At 42.8% G+C, this 17,996-nt stretch overlaps 1 protein-coding gene across 4 annotated transcripts in view; it reads right to left on the reverse strand.

Annotated features, from left to right (window-relative positions):
• Positions 1 to 4,541: 4,541 nt before the first annotated feature.
• The window catches only part of UBR4 (ubiquitin protein ligase E3 component n-recognin 4), a 114,251-nt gene continuing 100,796 nt past the window's right edge, over positions 4,542 to 17,996 (reverse strand). For all 4 annotated transcript variants that reach the window (XM_074933897.1, XM_074933895.1, XM_074933896.1 and 1 more), the window contains 4 exons: positions 15,387 to 15,611; positions 8,472 to 8,562; positions 7,237 to 7,399; positions 4,542 to 5,759 (listed from right to left, as the gene is read on the reverse strand). In XM_074933897.1, coding sequence (XP_074789998.1) covers positions 5,695 to 5,759; positions 7,237 to 7,399; positions 8,472 to 8,562; positions 15,387 to 15,611 — 544 coding nt within the window. In that variant the 3' untranslated portion in view covers positions 4,542 to 5,694. The remainder of the gene's footprint in view (positions 5,760 to 7,236; positions 7,400 to 8,471; positions 8,563 to 15,386; positions 15,612 to 17,996) is intronic.

The raw sequence follows: 17,996 nt of genomic DNA on the forward strand, positions 1-17,996 counted from the left end.
TGTGTTCAAATGGCTCTGAGGGTGCTGGCTCACGTTCATCTCCTTGCCTTTTTGCTGGTGGCCCACCAGGCAGTGCCTCCGCATCTTTTTGAAAGCGACCTAGCTGTAGCTAGGGGAACTGGAGGAATCGATGATGGTTATGGATGAAAGTGATTTTATTTGTATTATGGTAGTGCTTAGAGCCCCAGCCAAAGGACTCACTGAGCTTGGTACTGTGCACACACAAAGCTTACAGTCTAAATAAGACAAGACAGAGAAATGGAGGATTATTTTTCCCATTTTACAGACAGGGAACTGAGGCACAAAGATTTGCCCAAGCAGGTAGTTTGTGTGGCATAGCTGGGATTTAAACCTCCATCTCCTGAGTCCCCTTAACCACAAGCTATCCATTTGTTGTCTATTAAAGAAGAATTAAGCTTTGCCTTTATTGCACTGGAAACTCAGAAGCTTTGTAAGGTATTTCAGTTCACGATGTGTATGTTTATGCTCCGCAGTAGCAGTTTCAGTGTTTGTTTGAAAATACTCTAGGCAACTAGACTGAGAGACAAAACACAGAGATGAAACTGTGGGATACATATTTCTAAGAGGAAATACTAATGTGCAACGGGGCAGGGAGGTATAGAGGCAGTAAGGTGTGTGCTTCTGGTCACCACAATGTTAGTCTTCTAAAAAAACGTGTAGGTACAACAGAGGAACACAAAGGAGGATTTCAGTGTGCAGAGCCTAGAGAAAAGATCTGCATGTCTGACTCTAGGAAGACAAGAGAACAACAGGCCACTCTACTGGATAAGTGTACGGAAACTATTCTGAACCACAAGGAGCCACAATTAAGCTAAGGAAAGGTCAAGAAGTCGAGGGTGCAATTTCTTTGCAAAACATCAACAGTTAGTATTCTGGAATAGAGAGAACATGACAGAAGTAGCAAAGCTGTTTATAACAACTGGAGAAAATGCAGAGTGCAAATACTAACATGAGAGGAGGGGATTTGGGCCAATGAGATCCCTGCTACACTAAAATCCAGATGGGAGCTATTGCTAGGCACGCCGTACACTGTGTTTATCTCCTGTAGCATTACCAGAAATGTACCAGAGCAATTACTCACAAAAGGGTTGAAAACTGTGTTGGAGGGAGAGACTTTGAGGAGCTGATGGATTTCAGCCCCATCAGTGTAAGTGTTGTCATGATCTGATTGTAAACTCCAGGACTTCTAAAGTTTCCTTGTCTGCAAGGGTGGGCAGGAGGGAAAGAAACAAGAAGTTTTTAGAGTTCTCAAACTGCTGGCATATGAACAGGAACTCCTCTTAAAATTGCTAATGAAGACAAAGTAATAAAAAGTCACATTCTATTAGCAGCTGGAAACCTTGTTGCTAGGTCTTTTGAAATGAGCAACTTTCAGGTTCTTGATTGTTCGCATGGTTTGGTTTTACTATGATTCACAGAGTCATTTGCTGCAATTGCAAAATCAGCATTGCAACTTCAGCAAAGGCAACAAGTTAATTCCATCTAACGGGGCTTTCCCAGTAAAGCAGGTGCGAAAGAAGAGAATATTGTTGTTAATGGAGTAGGGACTGTCTTTGTTTTCGCTGTGGGACACTATTTACAAATGTTAAATAATAAGCAATCTGCTTGGCTTGTCTGATTGCAACCATTTCAGATCTTTGTTTTGGGGAAGTGCTTGTCTCATAGATGCAGAAATGAAGCAGATCTCATAGGTCACACAGTTCATCCCAGGTCAGCCAGTGAAGCATTGTTCACTGTTATACATTGACTCATGTATTATCCAGTCATTTTAGAGGTCCCAAGCAATGGGGCATCCACCACTTTACAACTCTTCTATAGCCTTAAATTTCACTATCAGGATTTCCCCCCGATATTCAGACTAGATTCTCTTAGTTCGATCCTCTTATTCCTAGCTGTAGCCCTTCTTTCCTGTCCTAAATAACTCCTTTCTCTCCTTGGCATCTGGCCCCCTTTAACATTTGTACAGTCATTATTCTTGTCCCAAGTCATCAATTAAGAACGAACAGGCTTGGTGAAGTCAGTTGCATCAGCCCCCAATTCCTCTTTTCTGAAATTCCTCTAATTTGTCAATATCTTATCATGGTTCCCAGAATCGAACACTAAATTCCAAGGATGGCTCCACACTTATGTCCCTGCCAGTGTCTGTGCACCCCTTTTGGGGGCCCTAAGCAGGAATATCCTCCCCCCCATAGTAATTAACAGGGGGCCCCCTTGAGTTGCTCAGGGCCCTAAGCAATTGCTTAGTTTGCTTATGCCTGGCAGTGGTTCTGGCCCCTGCCCTGTGAGCCTGTGTAACTAAAATTACATTGGCCTTTACTGCAGCCAGAATGCACTGCACACTCATGTCTTAGGTGACAGTGGAAAGCAAACGAGTCTTAGCATTACGGTCTTTCAGATTAGTTTTCTTTACACATTCGCTAGAAACTTTCCAAACTGATTTTTTTTTTTTTGCCACATTTCTAAATAGTCTAGTTCCTTTTACCTCCTCACTGGTGGTCAGTCCCTCCCAATTTATTATGCTCTGTAGATGTGGTCAACACACTGTTTGCTCCCGCTAAGATATTTAAGACCGACCAGACCAATCATCAATCTTAGTTGTAGACTTCCCCACAATTTGACATGTCCCATCACAGACTGGATTCTATGACTGCTCTCAAGTCATAATCCTGCCTTTGGGACACTGTGATTTATACACATGGGAAAAATTGCTCTGGTTTAAAAATAAAATATAATTAAACCAGTGCAAAATCCTACATAGATACTTTTTTGTTGAGTGGTTTATTGTGATTTACTTTAAATTGCTAAAGAACCTATTTAAGCTGCATCAATATAATCCGAAATGAAGGTGTACAGAGGACTTCGGTCTTGTTTAACTGAATCATCTTTAACACACACCTTTAATTAAACCAGTGCAAGTTTGCGTGCGGACAAGGCCTATCACATATCAATATTGACAGAGCCAACCTTTAAGCCCAAGCATTACTGTTATGTGACAAGGAAAAACAAGAGAAAAATGCCATGTAAATGGGTAGGAGCTGGTAATATATTTGGAAGATTTTTTTTTTTTTTTGTTGACAGCTGCATTATTTTTAAGCGACTGTAGTGCCCAGCGGGCTAACTCCGCATAGATGAAAAGGAAACGTGATGCTTCGACCACAGTCATGTGAAAACACAGAATGAGCAGGTAGAACACCAACTCTGTTTACACTGGTAATTTACCCCCAAGCTTTGCTAAACCACAAGAAGAGTACGCCTTGTTCAGGGCAAAAATCTGCCAAACGTTATACAACTAAGACCCAGACAAGTAAAACCTTAGTCCATTTACAGATGGAAAGCTCAGGAAATTAGGCTGTGGGCTCTATTTATTGCTGGAGGGCAAGAAAGGAATGGAAAAGAATATGGCTTTTTTAGAACATTACAGCAAGACATCTGGCAATGGCAAGCAGTGGTTAATTTCCTTCATAGCATTGTCAAATGATAAACAGTTGTTTGGTAGCTGTTACATTTTAATCATGAGCTTAGCTAATAAATAGTCTCCCTTTTTCTGTGAGGTGGGCAGTCTAAATGAAGTAGTAACACATTATTTTTGTACCTGGTTCCTAGATACCACGACGACTGGCACATTAGAATCACAGAAAGTAGAAGCTGACATGAATGGCAGCACAGATTTGGGTTCTTGATACAAGCTGAGTCTTGCTTTCTACAAGTTACTCTCAAAAACACCTTCTCATGAATTTCTTAATTATACGGGCGTGAAAGGTCCTTTCCTTATGCAAGAAATCCGACTTTAGCAGCATCTGACTCCTGACAGCAATACATGGGGTGCATCTGAAGCTGTACTGAACCAGACTGGTGTTGGAGTTGTACTCCTATCTCCGAGTGTTTAAGCATTTTGTATTTGTTTTTTGGGCCACTGGTGTCACATGGTGATTTGAAAGTAAAAACAGACTTGAGACTGTCAAGTCTGTCCTTGCAAATAAGTGCTCTGCAAAGAAGAGGCGATTCTCATCTCTGGTCTAGTGCTTAACCCGCGAGAATCTCCCCAACTGCACAGAACTATTACACTGCACTTGCCTTGTTAACAGGGAGCTATGTTGAGATAGACTTGCTTAGAAAACTTCATTCTCCACCCAGGCTATCAGTGCCTTACAGAGCAAGGAAGATCTATAGATAGAGCTTAATTTATCCCTCTGAAACTTCCCTTGCATTTCTCTTAAGATATGTTGCCTCAATCTATTCTTAACACCCCCACTGTTCTGTTGGCTATTCTGTACTCCAACCCCGCACCCCCCCCCCCCCGAATCTAATCAGACAATTGGAACTGGCCTGAGTGCCCAGAGACACCTCCCATGGAGTGTTCCCCCACCTGTCTTCTTATCAATACATGCCCAAGGCTAATAGTGGCATCAGAGGGTCTGCTTAGTTATTCGGTCTCTGAACTACTGTTTACTGGTCACCCAATGCTAAGTTATGGGACCGAGTTTGATTCGCTGAAATTCACGCTCATACAGAGACAGAAGGATGGGGAAAGCTTTATTGGATTCCAGGTTAACCAGACTGAAGCTGGTGACACGACAGCAGAGATGACGGCAAAGGTAAGTTACCAACATGCATAACTTGCTGAGAAGAGCCAAGGTTGTGTTCAAAAGACTGATGCCTGGATTCAAACTAGGGTACACCCCACAGAATGCAAGCCTGATACCATTAAAAGGATTGGCAGCCATCTTGACATGCCTCCTTTGTCTATTCCCCACATGGGTCTCAAAGGAATCAAAAACTTTATCAGATACTAAGGAACAGGTTTTAATTGCAAAACTGTCCAATTTCCTTAACTCTATCCCCTGTATAGGTGAGATCTCCCTGTATGGTAAATTACCCAACCCACTAGTGTGCACTCTTGTTTTGAAAACAGCCCTAGAGTGAATGGAATCTAGAAAGACCTCGGTACACAAAACATGCATCAATCATTTATAATATTAAATCCCAGTAGGCTCAATGAAAGGAGAAACACACAAGGTGTTAAGAGAAATCACTGCCCTGATGAAAGCGATCCTCTCTTCAGAATAACTATGAAGGAATCAAACATAACATGCTGTCCTTGCATTCCATAGACCCCTAACACAACAAAAAGAGAAAATCTGGTTTATACTGTACGAAAAATGGGTCAGTAAATGTAGCATCACAAACGGAGTCCTTGACCCCTGCAACTCAGTGGGTTTTTACATGCTCTTCGTCCACACTATGGGCTGAAAAGAGCAACAGCCCTGAACCCAAGTGAATTGCAGTAACAAAGGAGCTCTGAGATACAAGACAAAAGGGAACCTGGTGCTGTCACTGGCTGGTTAAATTACTAGTCAAACCCACCTTGACCTTTTGTGTTTAAATTTATTTAATTTCAAAGAGGTGCACACTAAAAAGTGTTAAGATTCACTGGCTGGGATTCCTCAGTCTGTACAAGTTCCTTCGATTGCCTGGAATACACAAGGCTTTATATATAGAAGCACTGAAATACCAGATAAAACAACAAGCCTAAATCCCAAATCACTCCAAGAAAAAAAAAACAAAAAAAAGTGTAGAAAATAAAAAAATGCAGCACTACTTGGGGGAGGGAAAGACTGCACAAAGAGATGGAAGGCAAGCTACTGTAGATCTTTGCAAGTTGCTTCTCTATGCTCAGGGAATGGAGTTCAAAAGATCCTTGAGGAAGCTGTCAGGGTCGTTGATTTCTGATAACAGTCCTGAAAAACAGCACAAATAAGTTAGCCAGGAGCTGCCTGCCCTTCTGAATCACCAGGCATCTTTTACCATCAGGGCACCTAGAGGTGGATTCAGAAAACAGGCAAGCTACAACCACCACTGGCCTCATCATAGACCGGCCACTCAGAATACTGTTTTAAAGCAAATATATGCTTGTTGAGATCTGAGAACAGCAGACCCATGTCAACCAACTTGGCTAACAGACTCACAAGGCCTGAAGAGAGCAGTCAGTGCCAACCCCAACGTAGACAAGTAAAGCTGCTATTTGCACCAGTCCAGTTTACCAGGGCAAACTGCAGCGTACAGCTGTTTATCCTGCCTATACAAAGGGTTTGCACTAGGTGCACCTACCCCAGTGACTGGCAGTGATGTCTAAACCGGGGATTCCAGTCAAGGCCTCATTTTAGGTGTAACAAGTTCAGTCTGGTGCTTAACTTCACAACCTACCTACAGAAGTGATGTAGAAATGCCAGAAAATAGTGGCACTACACATACATTTAGAAGCTGATGCAGAAGAGTGGGGAGCATCTGCAGCACAGATGCTGCAGTCCAAAAGTTATTTGAGGGTAGTGGCATCTTCTGCTAAGAGGCTGGACGATGAGCAATGAGGACGGCTAGCTAGTAAGGATAGGAGTTGGGCAGGATAAAATGATGAAGAGTAGCCCCCAGTGGGTGAGTTTCTCTGGTTTCCTGGAGATATAGATCCTGTGGAAGCTGGTACCCTATCAAATACTGTCACATTTAGTACCTATGATGAACTTACAAAAACTAGAGAGGATCCTAGAAAATATAAACCAAGTCAAACAGCAGCAAGATGCCCCTGTTAATACAGAAGGGTAAGACCTAAAATAAAATAGGTGTCCAAAGCCCCTGCTCCTGCCTTGTGGAAGACCACTCTATGTTAAACAATTCCACTCCTACAGCTTATGTTTTACATTTCATTTGGTCCTTATTACTGGGGATGTTTAAATGAATACAGGAACATTGTTGCTTAGAAGTTCATCTGTTCCTGTTAATTCCTTTGCAATCCTCTTTTGAAATTGGAATCATCTGCTGTGGTAATTGTGTCATATTACAAATTCAGCTGTGGAAGCAGAAGCAGCAGCAGCATATATATCCTACAACATTCTTCACTGATGGATCTCAAAGTCCTTTACAAAGATAATTCTCATTTATCTCCATTTTGCAGATGGGGAAATGGCAGAAGGTGAATTTTTAGGAAACAAGTGTATTTCACCCCACGCATCCCTACAGAGGTGAATGCAGATTGCAGAGAGAAACAGAAGACTCTCCAAAAAGAATGCTTTTTAAAGTGACCTAGGAGGCACCAGGTGGTTTAAGATCCCATCATTCCCCCCACCTCCCTCCACATATTTCTAAAAGCAAGTTACATAAATTACATATTTCCAGTCCTGAATTACACAAAAACAGCCTTTAAAAGGTAAAGTTAATACTGACCAGCCACATCCAAAAATTCAGAAAAGGTTTCAACTGGCATGAACTCCTCCTGGAAAGTTTTCAGGGCCTTGTCTGCAGCTTCATGTATTGGCATATCATTGTGTCGGATAAATTCAGCCAGTGAGTAGGACCAGCCTCCCTCTGTGTTACTGGTAGGCACCTTCTACAAGGAGGAGAAAAGGGACAAGTCAGTTTGTTTTAGCCTATAGAATAATAAACCCTTTAGAAAACAGATAGACAAGGTGGGTGTGGGAACATCTTTTACTGGACCAACTTCTGATGGTGAAAGAGACCAGCTTTCGAGCTACACAGAGCTCTTCTCAGATCTGGAAAGGTATCAAAATGTCACAGCTAAATCCATGGTCAGACAGAGCTGTGACCCACTGAGTACCTTTTCCAGATCTGAAGAAGAGCTCCATGTAGCTCGAAAGCTGGTCTCTTTCACCATCAGAAGTTGTTCCAATAAAAGATGATCCCTCACCCACCTTGTCTCTCTAGTATCCGGGGACCAACATGGCTACAACAACACTGCCTACAACCTTTAGAAAATGCAGACTTCAATAACCCGATGCCCCATTATGAAACCTTGCCTTTGGGCTGAGATTTCCTGTCTCCTGTAAACATGCCACACAGGAAGGTGCCTAGTACTCAGATTTTCAGTTCTTCTTGTACAGAGTTTTAAAAAGCACCCGAGAGTTTTCCTTCTCCAACTCACCCTAATTAAATGTCTGCTTGCTTTGGTGAGGGAGCTATAGGTTAACTGGGCTTTGCTTTTACACTTTCCAAAAGAAGACTGTCTTATCAATCCCTCTCTATCCCTTCTGAGCAGGGTCAGACACCCCAAGCAGGGTCCAAGGCCAGGACTTCCTTCCCACCCCAGCAACAAAGGCTATTCCAACCATTTGCTCCAGTGCAGAATCTTGGAAACAATGCCTGAACAGAAGACAGAAAAACAGGAAGAGAAACAGGGGCGGGGGGAGGCGGGAGAGAGAGAAGGCCTGTAAATCATAAGGCCTTACTACTTCAGATGGACAACAGCTGAGGAGAGGGGTAATCACAAATGGACATACATCGTACCACCCCTCCTGTTCTCATGAGCAAGCAGAGTTTGAAATTTAGAAGGGATTTAAAGCCCTGCCTACCCTTCAAAGGAACAGAGCAGACTGATTTTAACAGCATCCATAAAAACAAAAACCCCAAACAAACCAACAACCTTGATTCCAGACAGATCTTACCTTGAACATGTTGTAAATGAGATCTACTAGGGCCCAGAAGAGAAGGCCAGAGCGATATGCTGAATACTCCTTCACTGCTTTATCTGTCAGTCTTGGGAGAAAATGAAATCAAGCTCTGAGTTAATCACTTTACTCTGCTTTGTAACTCATTTGATGAATAGCATGAATGCTGTAACAGCCAAAAGCCTATCAATAATACACACGGGAAATGGTTTTGTGAATAAGCACTGTTCTGTGCTTTAGCATGTGGAACAAACATATGCATTACCATGCTGGTCTAGGCTTAGACCTTTGTGCCCTGTGATTCTCAGCACTTGTAAATTGCTTTACAAACTGGAACTAAACTCTGAGGCGGGGATGCCAACACCACTCCTTTTTACAGAAGGGAGAAACACTCACCCAAAGCCACAGAGCAAGTCAGTGGCAGAGCTGGAAAAGAATTTATCTCCAGTCCAATGCTCAGACTCCTCAACCATGCGGCACCTCTCATTCAATGGTTCTGATACAATGAATAATTATGGTACTTGTGCTTGAACCATCTCATCCTTTACCGTCATAGATAAAGAGCCTGACACTCAGCTGTAGTTTTGACTGGAATATCTGCCACCTTTTAAAAAACTCGAACAAGTCTTTTGAAGAGCAGTGTAATAACAGCAGAGGGGCTTGACCCTGGTCAGTTTTAAGCCAGTTAAAATGACACTTAACTTGAAACTTGTAGTTAATTGTTTTCAATGTACTATTATATTTATGGTGCTACAGCTGCACCTGAGTCCCTCACCGAGTTTTGACGTTCTCCTGTCACTTGTGAAAGATTCAGACATGTTAAGAACACATGGAGTGACTAACCATACAGAGGGAAAGGGCCTGGATACAAAGTGCTGCCAAATGACCATAGAAAAAAATGTCCAGTTACGCAGTCTGGCAGGTATTACTTTTAGAAAGTCATTCAGACAAGTGTGAGTTGAGCTGAGTCCTTCAAAGACACTGAACATTTAGAATAACACTTCGACTGATGGATGGCCATCTGGAAGCCTGTGGAGGTGGCCAAATCCAGGGTTCAAAATGAATCCACACGGTGTCTGTTTAGCTGTCTCAGGGCATGGCTACACTTGCAGATGGAGAGCGCTTTGAGTTAAACCAGCCTTCGGAGAGCGCAGTAGGGAAAGCGCTGCAGTCTGTCCACCCTGAGAGCTGCAAGCGTACTGGTGTGGCCACATTTGCGGCACTTGCAGTGGCATTGGGAGCGCTGCATTGTGGGCAGCTATCCCAGCATGCAAGTGACTGCAACGTACTTTTCAAATGAGGTGGGGTGGGGGTGGGGGTGGAGTGTGACAGGGAGTGTGTTGTGTGTATGTGGGGGGGAGAGAGAGTGGGTTGTGGGGGGGCTGAGAGCATGGCAGCGTGCTGTCTTGTAAGTTCGGACAGCAGCAGACCCCCTCCCACCCCTCCGCCCCTCTCTCTCTCACACACACACAGCATCCCACACTAATGGCTTGCTTTGTCTTGGAGCAGATAAGCAGCCGGCTGTTAGAAACGGAGCTTTCCAAGGGCATATCCATATTCCTGCAGCGATTCAAAAACAATGACAAGAGAGTGGCCACTTGACTTAAAAAGAGAAGGAGTACTTGTGGCACCTTAGAGACTAGTACACCTTTTCTTTTTGCGGATACAGACTAACACAGCTGCTACTCTGACACTTGACTTAGGGGGATAATGGGATGTTTCCGGAGACTGATCAGAGCGCAGTAATGCAACACCTCGTTCACACTGGTGCCATGGCACTCCAGCAGGGGCGCAGCAAACATTATTCCACTTGCCGAGGTGGAGTACCAGCAGCACTGTCGCCATGGAGTCAGAGCGCTCTACGTGCTTTGCCAGTGTGGATGGGTAGTGAGCTACTGCGCTCAGGGCTCCTTTATTGTGCTGTAACTCGCAAGTGTAGCCAAGCCCTCAGAAAGAGAGATATTCCATGCAATGGTGTACTCAGTAGTAAAGTGTTGCTGAAAAACTTCAGTGAGGTATTTCCATTTCTGTCAGATTATGTCACACTCCCTGGCCCCCCCAAAGGACAAAAACCCACCAGCAAATGTGGGAATTTCCATCTCTGGTCAGACTCTGACTCTTTAGTATTGTCCCAAGAGTCTTCCTAAGCTTGCTTTCAACACACCAGTATCTGGAGAAGTGCTATAAACCGTTAAGAGGCGGGGAAAGACAGGGATCGCTTAGCTAAGAGTTTTTAAGAGGAAAAATTAAGCTAATCACCAATAGCCCCTGGCAAGGTGGGATGTATTGCCAACACTCCTAATGGATTTGGAATTTTCTTACATAATTTGTGTAGGTATATCTGCCTTATTTCATCACACACTGCTTCCCGTTTGTCACTTTAAAGTTTAGAGACATCTCCCTCCCCATATTGTACAGATTTACAACCAGTTCATCTGCCACTGCTGTGGATCAGCAAGAGACAAAAGGGCACCCTCAGATTACGGACACAGCTAAAATCCACCAAAGGTATAGGTCTTGCTTCATACACACATTGTCTCATAAACCGTGTGTGTGTGTCAAAGAGACCCTCCCTCTCCTTATAACATGTGCTTTGTAGGTGGGAGCCTGCTTGTGCGGCTAGGCTCAATTATTTAAAGAAAAACCAATTAGTAAAGGTGACTAAATTTCCACGGGAAGAAGAGCAACTTAGAGTGAGGCTAATTCTGGATTCCCAAATAGTGTTGAGTCAGAATTTCTTTTTATTTGAATGGTTTTGATATAATTGGACTCTGTTCCTTTAATTGAAAACTAAAAGGCCCTTGTGGGTTAAGTCTATGTAGCTGCCATCTGGAATGGCTACTCAATACAATAGCTGCTATATTTGCATTAACGTAAGCTGGTTCAGGCTCATCAGCTACGCATGGATTTCCAGCTGCAAGTTAGACATTAGCAGTTTGGAAGCTTCACTTCTCTCATGAATATTTTACAAAGGTCAGAGTCAGGAGCACGGAAAAAAATCCAAAAGATCCCACTCCCCTCAAATTTCACACAGATCCACATGGTGAATCATCTGTTTATAGGATTTTTTTTGCTAAAACTCTTGGTTCAGTAATAACCTAACACACTAGGCCCACTAGACGAATCTTTTCCTGGCATTGGACTAAAGGCTAAAATTTTCAAAAGTGCCTCATTGTCTGTACTGAATTCTTTTCACTTTATCTGCAACCTTTGTGCCTCAATCAGGGGTGTTTATAGGAGATGCACGTGCTCACCACCTCTGAGGATCAGGTCCTTTGATACCATTGACAATTAAATTGAGACCCTTGTAGCTCCTGGATGGGAATGGGTTAGAGTGGTTCCTATTTTTTCTCTAGCTGGCCATGGACGGTATTGTTGGGCAATGGCTTAAGGGACTTGCGAAAGCTCTCATGCGGGATATGGTGGGTTTCTGGTTTTGCCCTCACTATATGTGAGGGGGAGACACAATGGGACGCATTCCATCAGCCCCATAGAGCGAACCCAGTTGGCTTTCTCTGTATGTGACTGAAACGCAAACAGAACACAGTGATGCTGAGCGGCTGGAGGAAACCACCAGCCAGAGGTGGCGGCACAGGTAATATTTGCTCTTATTTGAGTGGGTGGTGCATGTACCTTTGTTACTAAGGGTTGCAATCGAGGGACCCTACTAGATCCTCAGTTGCTTCTAGATGCACAAACAGCAGCAGTAGCAAAGTGCTTTTCTCCCCATCTTCACTTGGAAAGGAGACTGCATCCTTGCCAGTTACACATGCCTTTGTCCCCTCCAGATTAGATTGTTCAATTGTGCTCCGTATGGTGTTACTCTTAAAAAAGTACCCAGGAACTTCAGCGAGTGCAGAATGCAGCAATCTGCTTATTATGCTTTGTCCTACACATGGAGCAAATACACCATGCTCCAGAAACTGCAACTGGCTTCCAGTTAGGTTTAGCGTAACGTTTAAGGTGCTGGTTTTAACTTAAAAATCACGTTAGTGCATTAAAGGCCACCAGATCTCCATGTTCCACCCCAACAGCTAAGGTCAGCTAGGACCCGCAAGCAAAAAGACCCTACGTTTGTCTATCTGAGGGGCTGAGCGTAATCAGTTGAATACTTTGAAATTCTCTCTCTGCCTAAGGGAAAGAGAAAGCTCTTGAATAAGCCTTGCCACATGCCCTGAAACCTATCCTGTCATTGAGGCTTTTCCTGAGGCTTTGGGGCAGGGTAGATGGATGTAGAATTCTTGCTATTCCCATTTCAAGATGCTTGTATTGTACACATTCTCAGAAATATTTGACAGGTGAAGTAAATACTTGTTTTTTTTCCTTTTCCAGTATAACTTTCTCTGGGGGTTTTCAGCAGCATTAAACCAATGAAACACCCATGTCAACTCACTGAAGGGCTTTGCTTTTTCTAGAATATTTTGTAGACTGTGTGAAAGCCTACAGCCCCGGTGTCTTAGTTGTAAGGTGGTTGTGCTGAAGGCAGTCTGCCACAGAATGTCTCCTACAGTAAGGCTGTGTCTACACTTCCACTTTCAGTGCTAAAACTTTAGTTGTTCGGGGTGTGAAAAAACACCCCCTCCCCCCCCGAGCGACAAAAGTTTTAGCACTGAAAAGCACCAGTATAGATAGTGCTTTATCGCTGGGAGCCATGCTCCCAGCGATAAAGCTACCACCGCTCATTCGGGGTGGTTTTTATTTTATTTTTTTAAATCGCCAGGAGAGCTCTCCCCGGTGATAAAGCATGCTACACTGTCCAAATCACAGCGCTGCCACGGCCGCGCTGTAACATGGGCTGTGTAGACATATCCTTAACCTATTTTTCCAAGAACTCCAGAGCAGAAGTGGTGGAAATAGATAGTGGACATGAATGAATGACAGGTTTAGCAAGAACAACAGAAACAAAGAAATCAATACTGTGGACTAATTTTTACCAGGCATGTGATTATGGGACAGACTATTGGAAGAATGACTGATAAGTCATCTTAATGGACATTTCCCAAAATAGAATATTTTATCCTTAATTATGAATTATTATTTAGAATGACACCTTTGGAAATTGCAATTGGAATTCCCTCGGTCCCCCTTCTTGGAAACAGTTTCCCCCGCCCCCCCCACCAAGCAGGGCAGTCATTTGTTGTTATAGTACAGTTCACATGCTTGATTGCTAATATTTGAGGGGGTGGGGGGCAGGGTTTAAAGGAAGCATAATTTGCTTTTGTGGTGTGGTTTCAGAAGAGCAGTTAGATCAATTTTTGAGCCTTCTAAACTTGTCAGGTATCAGAGGGGTAGCCGTGTTAGTCTGGATCTGTAAAAGCGGCAAAGAGTCCTGTGGCACCTTATGGACTAACAGACATATTGGAGCATAAGCTTTCGTGGGTGAATACCCACTTCGTCGGATGCATCTGACGAAGTGGGTATTCACCCACAAAAGCTTATGCTCCAATATGTCTGTTAGTCCATAAGGTGCCACAGGACTCTCTGCCGCTAAACTTGTCAGGATCACTTGAATGCTTCGCTAACCTGATCTTTCATGTTCTGTTTACAGTTATCTATTGGTTTGGACCTTGCCAGTTAAATGAGCTACAGATGACAGTTTCTTAAATTGCAGTTCAACAAGTTAAACTGAACTGCTTCCTTTAGGAGAGAAGGAAATAAAAGATGAGTTCTTGGAGTTTAAGCCTTCTTTTAATCCCTTCACACATCCACCTTAGATTTTCTCTGATAAAACAGCAGCATTCAACACCACTCACTAATTAGCCAGCACCACTGCATAAAGCAACAATGCTGTCTTATTGATTGTAATTTCCCAGTTCTTACCTACTTGATTCTCCTCTCATTGAGATGACCCTAGAAAGAAATACATTCTTTGGGACTGAATATGCAAAGTGGGTTATACTACTAAAAGCAATCTCCCTGGGAAAAAATCCGTGTGTACTAATCTAACCTACTGGTACCAGGACCAAATTCTGACCATAGGGAAGACAGCAGAAGAAACTCCATGTGCATAAATGCATCATAACGAGTGCATATAATTATCTATGTGCCTGCATCCATCCACATTGATTTAAATACAAACATATATAGAAAAGGTTAATCTTGACTATTCAAAAAAATAAACACTCTTGTTTAGCACCAGACTAGGGCTGTCAAACGATTAAAAAAATTAACAGCAATTAATCGTAGTAAAAAAAGATAAACAAAAGTCAAAGCATGAAAGGGCATACCAATGTTTAGCACATTTGGCCCATAAATACCTTGCAACAACAGCTACAGTGCCTGTTCTCACTTTCAGGGGACAATGTAAATAAGTAGTGGGCAGCAGCATCTCCCATAAATGTAAACTAACTTGTTCGTCTTCACGATCGGCTGAACAAAAAGTAGGCCTGAGTGGACCTGTAGGTTCTAAAGTTTTACATTGTTTGGTTTTTGAGTGCAGTTATGTAACAAAAACCCCACACTACGTTTCAATTGCACTTTCACGATAAAGAGATTGCACAACAGTACTTGTGTGAGGTGAATTGAAAAATACCATTTCTTTTGTTTATCTTTTTTACAGTGCAAATATTTGTAATAAAAAATATAAAGTGAGCACTGTTCACTCTGTATTCTGTGTTGTAATCAAACTCAATATATTTGAAAATATAGAAAACATCCAAAAATATATATACATTTAAACTGGCATTCTATTACTGTTTAACAGTGTCGTTAAAACTGCGATAAATTGTGATTATTTTTTAAATCAAGTTAATTTGCTTTGAGTTAATCTCTTGAGTTAACGGTGATTAATTGACAGCTCTACATCAGACATGTTGCTATGCAGCTCAAACGACTAGGAAGGTAACACCAGTAAGTTCACTGGGCAGCTTCTGAGTGAATGGAAGGGTGGCAAAAACTGCGATGATTACTGACCTGCTGGTTCCCCCTGGTGACACCACACGTGCATGTGAAATAACCAGCAGCCTCCTGAGGATCTCAACCCGCATGGCTTTCCACTTCTCTGGGGGCAAGATGTGTAGTGCCAGAACTGTGTAGTAATGGGGCCCATCCACCTCAAAGGCACTCTCCACCCATTTCTCCTTGGGATGCTCCATAAAACTCTGAAGGTTCTTTTCCTCTCTGGAAGTTGCTCGGGTTCTGGAATACAAGGGAAGAGTGAACAACTAGCCCGGGCATGAGAAGCACTACACAACCAACCAACGTTTTATTTCCTAACTGGAGTCCGTTTCCCCTCAAATGTCTCCTTTGTCTCAGATTTCCCAAACACACACGTAGTGGTTGCAGACTAGCTTTTCCCTCCAGCAGTACAAAGCAGCAGAAAGGATCCCAAGGCAACCCACCTCTCTCTCCGCTAGAGGGCAATGTTTATTAAAAAATCCCTTCCCTTTTGGGAACATGGGGGAAGAATCAGATGCCAGCCACTTCAGCCAGAAGAGCTAAAATAACCAATCCCACAGGCAGCACAAAGCACTTAACTATAGATTTTTCCATGGCTAAATCTTTGTATCAACTTGTGCTATTTATCCATCCCTATAGCAATCAAGGGTAAGATATAGGCCACCATCAGAAACAAAGATACACTTTATTTATGAAAACTCCTTTCTTTTCCACTCTTATGAGGGAATCAAAAACATAACTATATCACAGCCTACAGCTGTATAGAGAACCCAAGACTAAGAGGTTCATGGGCCCTGTACCCAGTGATCATAAACTGCCACAACCCAGTGCACTGATAGATGAGAATGAGGCTGCCTGCTAGATATTACCCAGCATTTTGAAATTAATAGCAAACCCCTATAATCAAATGAGTGATAAATCAGTATCCCCAGCAGATATGAATTATCTGTAGGTTGCCAATGGTATGTGCATTTCTCATTGGCTGCACTCTACAGCTGATCTTAGTTGGTCAGCAACTCTAGGAACTGCAGTACTGTTAAACACTGCTTTTAAAAGAACCATTTCAGCAGGCTGTATAACGCATTCTTATACAAACTCACACAGCAGGGCTCTCAAATGCTGCCGAGCAGGGCTATAAGATTACATAATTAGCTTAATTTGTCTTCTCACAAGGGAATTGGAGAAAAATACAGAGGCATCTAGAGAAAAAGATATTAAAAGCAATACACAAATTGTGTCACTGCCCAAGTGTTGACTGCTCCAGTTTCATTGCATTTGATTTGGAGTGACTCTGGAATAAAGGGCTTAGATTCTAACACCTGTTTTCTAAGATACCTCATCCAATTAATATTATCTCCTTTGCTCTTTGCTACGGAAATAAGAGGACTATGGACCTTACTTTTGTGCACCATACTTTGTAAAGTAATATTACCTCCAGCCCATTTGCTTAGAGACACTTTAGATGCTGGCTGGCTACAGGTGTGTGCAGTTAGACATACTGACAGCTCCAACGGGGCTTGGAATTTAGATTTTGTAAAAATAAGCTTTTACATAAACTAAAAATCAATAGAAAGGTTTCTATTTTGTTTTTAAATTCCAGTGGAGCAGACCCTGTCGACATATAAACATTTCACTGAAGTATCATCAACCTCAAACTACAGTGCTCGCGCTTTGAACTCAGTGCTGCCAGCCATGAGTCTGTCCCAAACCCTTGGGAGGGGGCTGGGTATCCACTAGGGGGCTTCCTCTAGCTTCTTGTCCAATTTGCCCCACACCCAGGGCCCAAAATAGCTGGTAACTCATCCACCTGCAGCAGGTGATGCCCTGCAAGGGCAGCTAATGGCTCTTGTCTCATGAGGGCCTTCCCAGAGGCATTGAACAGCGAGTGACAAGCACCCTGCATGTGACCTCAGTGGTGAGCTTCCCTCTGACTAGTGCTAGTACTTGAGAACTTGGAAGCAAAACAGACTAGTTTATTATCCAAGATCAGAGGTAAAAAGAAGGGAAGTAGTGAAAAATTAAGATTTACATTTTTCACAAACAGGTGAGGGAATCATTGGGGGTTTTTCACCAAAAATATGACAACCTGACAATGTCCCTTTAATCTCTAATAAATTGAAAACTCTTATACTTTGTCCAACATGGAGGTAATTATTGCACACAGAATGGAATTTGCTTTTGTTAAATCAGTCTCCAAATTACATGATCACAAGCTGCTGTGTTTTCTGTGAAACACAGCTGTAACAACCTGCCTTAAGGATTTAATTAAATTTCCTTTTAAACCTTTCATGTGGTTTCCAACATTTCCCATCACCTCCCTTGTAAGCCAGATAGTAGGCACTGTGGCACTAACACATCCTGCATGTGAGGTTCAGGATCAAGATTTCTCCTGTTCACTGCTCCACTATCAACTTGGAATGCAACCGTTCAGCATTTCGTACTCCAGGGCTGCACCACTATTGCTAAGAGATTTATCTCCTTTCCCTCTGCTGTCTTCCCCTGTTCCCAAGAAGCTGGGGAAGGCTTCCACCTCCCACAGCAATACCCAGTGGAGACTGGTAGCTGTGCATCCATTTATCATTTGGAGACCTGCCCTGTGAGATTCAGTCTGTCACTAACAGGAGA

The sequence above is a fragment of the Natator depressus genome, chromosome 18 (genome assembly GCF_965152275.1).
Source record: "Natator depressus isolate rNatDep1 chromosome 18, rNatDep2.hap1, whole genome shotgun sequence".
Lineage (NCBI taxonomy): Eukaryota > Metazoa > Chordata > Testudines > Cheloniidae > Natator > Natator depressus.